We start from the raw sequence: 6,200 nt of genomic DNA, 5'->3' as shown, positions 1-6,200 counted from the left end.
TGTTTCAGCTCGAAGGAAATTATGAGATTCTGTGGACCAGCTTCCTGGAAGTTTATGGATGAACAGTGAAGCTCTGTAATGCTTGGTGACTTGAACTAAGAGTAAGGTTGCACAATTTGCACAATCTTAGATGATGGAAGAGGAATTCAAATGCAAGTCTTCTAATCCTACATTCAGTGCCTTTATCCAAAATGAATGAATCTGGGTAGTGGATTCATGTCTCTGATTCTCATTTTTCTATATACAAAATGAAGGAATTGGACTAGTTGATGGTTTATGTACCTTATAGCTCTAAAACGATGCAATTCTAGATATGGAAATCAATTAGTCCTTGGTTCATGCAAATTTTTTATATAGATTATTTTGTTCCTTCGATGATGCTCAATAAACATTGAGTTGTTGCAACAGAGTTCCTTTCACAGGATTTTTGTAAACCGTACTTTTCAATATGCTTTGGTGAGCATGACATGTATTCCTTTGACAAGTCTACTGGCTTAATAAGTATTATTATCAGAGGGTTCTGCTTACTTCCCCAACTTCAACTTTCCAAGCTGTCAGCCGGCGTTAAATGGAGACCAAACCCATGAAGAAAGAGAGTCCCTCTTGACAACCTGTGCTCAGTGGGTGGCTAGAACAGGTCTCTGTAAAGGGTTACCATTATAGTCTTATAACACCACGTAGGCCAGCATTCCACAGCTATTCATCATTCTCACAAAGAAATGACACTAGGCATGTCAAAGACAAGTAAATGAGGGCTGCTTTAAGGCTGATGGGTGGTGGCAGAGAGGGTTCAAAGGCAAAAATAAGAAGAATTGTCTTTCTGGAAGGGTTAACTCTTTCAGGACAAGAAGTAGCTATTCAGAAAACTATCTCTTTCTGCACATCAAAGTTAATGCAGCTTTACAAAGAAAATCATTTATTCCTTTCTGCCTGCCACTATCAAGTGGGGCCAATTCATTGCTGTTTAGCCCCACCTTAGTTTCTGAATCACAAGCAGTCCAGGTTGCTGGAAAGTTTCTTATGATGCAGGAAAGGTCTGAAAAGAGGGACAAGGAAATTGTTCCCGACATTGCAGGTAATGACACAAGACACAAGATAACCACAGTTTCTGTGTCCTGGTAACCACTCTGGGAAGCGGCAGTAAATCTTGCTTCAAAAAACATGTAAAAGAAATAGCCAAAGGAAATGGATTTGTTTTCTGCCATCATCATTCACTTGTCTAGCTCCTTTCCCCTCTCCCCTCTTCCACCCCTCCTCTCAGCAAAATGGAACATCAAAACTCAAGGTTTTCACACTTCTTCCCAGGCTCTAACAGACACCATGCATAAAAAGTCTTTATATATCTTTTACTATATGAGAAATCTTTTTCCACTAAAAACCTGATGGTTTGTGCAAAATGAAGAGTTAAGAAGGTTTAAAACAATAGCTGAAGAGATTCTTATTTTCATCAACATTGATTTATTTAAAAAATACTAAGGAAGACAGACTTGGACTCAAAAAACATCGAGAGTCACATATTGAACAAAATGTACTGGACCAAAAAAAAGAAAGAAAATGGCACCATAGGTATTACAGAAAGGACAATTGAAAAACTATTTACACATTTATAAAAGAGTAAATCTATAAAAGAGTGTAATAGCAAGATACAAATGCATAATATAGTGGCACATTATGTTAACAAAACAAAAACAGTACCTCATAAAACAGTCCAAAGATTTTTGTATTGTGTGGTTTGTTTTGTTTTGTCTGTTTAAAAGGCAGCTGGTGGTGTTTTAACATCTCCTTCTGTTTGTAAATCACAGCAGTCTGTGAGGGCAAAGAGGTGACATGAGAATATAAAAAGGTATTGAAAGGAAATCATTTTAAAAACCATTTCTAGCAGAAAAATAAAATACAAGTTAAGGTGATTAGCGTAAAAATAGTGTAATGCAATAGGGTCACAGGAGTGAGAGGAAAGGGGGAAGGAATGTGGTTTTTCTCTGCTTTCTCTAACTGTTAAGGGGTTAAATTGCACCATTAATAGTCATAACCTTTTTTTCCTGGGTAGTGCTGTGAGCCTCTTTTTAGTCCCCTGCCTATTGCTTCCTGCCTCTTAAACAGCCTGAATACTGACATGGAGAGGTCAAGGAAAACTGTGAGCAGCTGCCCCCATGAGTCATGGTCCCTGTACCTTCAGCACTCCTGGGGAGTCCCTGGGGAAAAATGAGCAAGACAAAAAATGGCTGCCTGATGTCTGAAATACTTTCTGCGGGTTCTCCCTCCCCCCTTAACGGTCTCTGACAGAACCCCTAGAGAAACATTAGATTGATAAGTGTTGTTCATTGTAATTAAATAAAAGACATTCTCCAAACGTGTGGCCAAATATGGCCAGGGCCTTTGGGTGTCAACACTTTTTTCCTTTCTCTTTGGTGCAATGAACTCTGTGCTCACTGACTGCTAGTTTCTACATAAGAACTGATGGCCATGATGATGCTCATAGATTTGCAGATAAGAGAGGAGCTTGCTCAGGAAGCCTTCAAGAATGCCAGGAAACTAAACAGTTTACTGTCTCAGAAAGGGAATGTGAGAATGTGCTTTGCTTAGAGGAGTGCATGAGGAAGAAATGAATGAATACATGACTGGATCCAGACTTCTGTTCTCAGAATGTCATCCAGTGACTAGGGTTGTAAAAGGGCAGTACCAGATCTGCCAAGGGCACAGACTCTGATTGCTGTGGGCAACTGAACAACTTATGCTGTTGAATTTCCTGTCTTGCTCTTTCTCTATGTTATGGCAGCAACATCATCCCCATTTTCTTTAGAAACCAAAGTCTGCTGGCTCCAGTTTGGCACTACACAGGCAATTTCTTCTCCAGGATAAAAGAAAGGCTGCATGACCTTAACCACAAACCACTTGGTCTTCAATGCTCACTATATGAGGCAGCCAGTTGCTTCCCTTATCACAACTTACTAACCTAATAATCATTGGCTCTCCATCATATAAGAAAACAGGAGAGAAAACTCAGCCCTTAGCCAACAGGTGACTCAGAAGGCCAACCTTGACCAGGGCACCCTTCTGAATACTTTCCTCAAAATATTTTTAGCTTAGAAGACTTAAGAAAATCAAATAGGACTATTCTCTTCATGGAACAAGGAGAGGCGAGTGTAGCAATACTTTACTGGAAAGGCTCAAATATATTAAGTGTTCAGAAGATTTATCCTTTGGGGAAATGGCAAGAGGACACAGAAATGTCTCAAAAGGAAGAAAACAAAATCCCATGTCTTCCATTTCCACTTCCAACTTAAAGCTCATTTTAAAACAACATTAGTAAAAAGGGACAGAAGGGCCTTGGTATTTTGGCTTCAGTCCACAGAGATGGAACTCCACAGATGAGTTTCAGAACAGTAAAGAACCTGGGCTGAAAGAGAGAAAAACATACGGTGTTTGACATTCCGTGGTCTAGGCAATCAGGCCACGTGTGCTCTCCAGCAGCACCTTGTGTGCCTTTTCCTGTCCCGGTGGCACTGGTTCACCGGTCTTTTGTCAGTCTATCATAGCTCTCAGGCTACAGCCATTAGCAGCCAGCTTTGTGGCTGGCTGAGCCCCGGCTTCTGCTACCTCTGAACAATATCGCTGATTTCTTTCACTGAGTTGAGAAGCTTGCTAAAGTCCTGGGTGGCAGCAGGGCCACTGCCTGCTGTCGCGGGGCAGATCTGAAGCTCACGGAGGTTGTTTTCCAACTTGTTGATGGCCTCCCTGAAAGCAAACTTGTTCCGCATCTGCTGGATGGAGTCCACGTAACTCACGCAGAAAGTGTAAAGGTTTTTCCCTGCTTCCAGAACAGCACTATGGCTGGCCATCTGTTCTGAGTTTTTGGAGATAGCCAGGCACAAGGCCTCGGTGCTGTCTAGGACCACACCTTTTGTGATAGCACCACTAGCAAGCCTCTCTGGAGGCTGGCGAGTTTTCCGCAGGGACACTCGGGTGGATATGAGAGGGACGAAAGCAGTGGACAAAAGCTGTTCCCCTCCCAGGGCTGACGAAGCAGATGGCAAAGTAGAGGGGGAGGTGGCTGGAGTGGTTAGTGGGGCCGTTGATGGTTTGTTGGATGACGGGGGCTTTGGTGCAGAAGAAAGCGCCAGCTTTTTGACACCCTCTCCTAACTGGTTTGATTTGGCAGCATCATTGTTCCCAGTATCTGCTACCATAGTCAACTGTTTTGCTTTAAGACTAGGTCCTACATCCCCTGCTGCATCATGGCCAGGGCCATGAGAAGGCTTGGTGGACTTCCCAGCAGATGATGATGGTGGGGGGGGAGGGGCAGGTTTAAGTCTGGAGAGTTTTCCTTTGTCCTTCCCTAATGATTCAGAAGAATGTTTGTGCCTCCTCCCTCTGGGCTCTTCACTAGAGGAGACTTTACTGGTCCCCATAAAGGCACTGGAGGCAGCTTTGCTAACAGGGACTTGTTCCAGTGCAGCAGGAGCTCCTAAAGCACTAGTTTTCCCAGTTTCTTCTTTGTGGGACAGGCCAGAGGAAGCCGTCACTATGACTTGCTTACGGACAAGTTTTGGCGTCAGACTTGGGGGGCTAGAACCAGGACTGGACTCTGTATCTTTGAATACATCATCAACTCCCTCCTCGTTTTGCTTCAGAAGCCGGGGTGGTGGGGTCACCGTGCCCCTAGAAGTCACATCGGATTTATTCTCACTTGCCCGTTTCCTAGGCAAAGCTGGCTTCTCACTCTTATGCCCACCAAAGGTAGAAGAATCAAACTGCCTCCCAGTGGACTGTAGGTCCCGAGGCAGTGTTACTGACCTCCATTCTGTGTCCTTGGCCCCATGGGGTACGCAAGAGGCAGAGCACGACCGCAGGAAGCGCTTGCTGGAGTTGGAACTACTTTCTTCTTCATTGGCTGCCAAGCGGCCACTCGTTGATGCAATGGATTTTTTCCACAAGTGGGGAGACCGGAAGCCTGAGGACCCTGACACAGCTCCATTGCTAATATTCAACCCATTGCTTGGATTTGGGAACTTGGATGGCTCTGCTGCATCTGGGGGAGCTGTGATAAAAGTACCATTGAGGATATCTCGGGTCTCATCCTCTCCACCCACCCTGCGGTCTGAATGGCCATCCATCTCCCGAAAAGAACTGCTGCGTTTGGGTGGGGTTGGAGCTGTTTTCTTCTTCTTCTTGATAAGAGCACTGAAGAGGTTGGTTTTCTTGTCTTTGGGGAGAAGTCGTTCATCTTCATTCAGATTACTGTCCTGGGGAGCTCTTTCTTTCCTTGGGAGCAGTGGAGAAACAGCAGGCTCGTGATCTAAAATATCTGAAACAAAATTAGGAATGTTTTGATAAATCAAGAGAAAACATTTCCATGCCACTTTTTGTGACCATTTCATTAAGACTTCCTTCATATAAAATCAGATTCTGCAGCATAGGAGCCCACTGGGGCACAAATTAACACACTCTTTCCTAAAATGATCATCAATAAATATTTTTTTTCCAGATTAGAGATTTCTACCTAATTTTGACAAATTAGTTCTTTTTATGCAGAGCTCTGCATTCTGGTGTAATTACTCACTCTATCAAATATGTAACTGTTTTTGCCTCTAAAAAGGCCTCTTACTCACTGAGGTACTAAAGACATAAGAATAAAAAGTAGGAGTGACACTTGTCTCCTTTTCTCTTCATTTGTTTAGGTTAAAACACAAGAGTCCCCTTCTGACATCATTACCTGGTCAAGTGAAAACAATGACAGAGCCAAAACAGAAACTCAGAACCTATTACCCTCAGATCAGTCAACCATCTGTTTTTTTTTTTTTTTTTTTTTTTTTTTTTTTTAATTTTATTTTATAATTATAACATTTTTTTGACAGTACATATGCATGGGTAATTTTTTACAACATTATCCCTTGCACTTACTTCTATTCAGATTTTTTCCCTTCCTCCCCCAAACCCCTCCCCCAGATGGCAAGCAGTCTTATATATGTTAAATATATTACAGTATAATTTAGATACAATATATGTGTGTAGAACCGAATTTTTTGTTGCACAGGAAGAATTGGATTCAGAAGGTAAAAATAACAGTTTACATTCATTTCCCATTGTTCCTTTTCTGGATGTAGCTGGTTCTTTCCATCATTAATCAATTGGAATTGGATTAGCTCTTCTCTATGTTGAAGAAATCCACTTCCATCAGCATACATCCTCGTACAGTATCA

General features: G+C 42.4%; 1 protein-coding gene across 3 annotated transcripts in view; it reads right to left on the bottom strand.

Annotated features, from left to right (window-relative positions):
- Window positions 1-1,441: 1,441 nt before the first annotated feature.
- Window positions 1,442-6,200, bottom strand: part of ABL1 (ABL proto-oncogene 1, non-receptor tyrosine kinase) — a 184,748-nt gene continuing 179,989 nt past the window's right edge. For all 3 annotated transcript variants that reach the window (XM_074293885.1, XM_074293888.1, XM_074293886.1), the window contains exon 11: window positions 1,442-5,305. In XM_074293885.1, coding sequence (XP_074149986.1) covers window positions 3,594-5,305 — 1,712 coding nt within the window. In that variant the 3' untranslated portion in view covers window positions 1,442-3,593. The remainder of the gene's footprint in view (window positions 5,306-6,200) is intronic.

This window comes from Sminthopsis crassicaudata, chromosome 2 (genome assembly GCF_048593235.1).
Source record: "Sminthopsis crassicaudata isolate SCR6 chromosome 2, ASM4859323v1, whole genome shotgun sequence".
NCBI lineage: Eukaryota > Metazoa > Chordata > Mammalia > Dasyuromorphia > Dasyuridae > Sminthopsis > Sminthopsis crassicaudata.
Note: the sequence above shows the minus strand (reverse complement) of the source record. Positions and strands in the feature narration are given on the sequence as shown.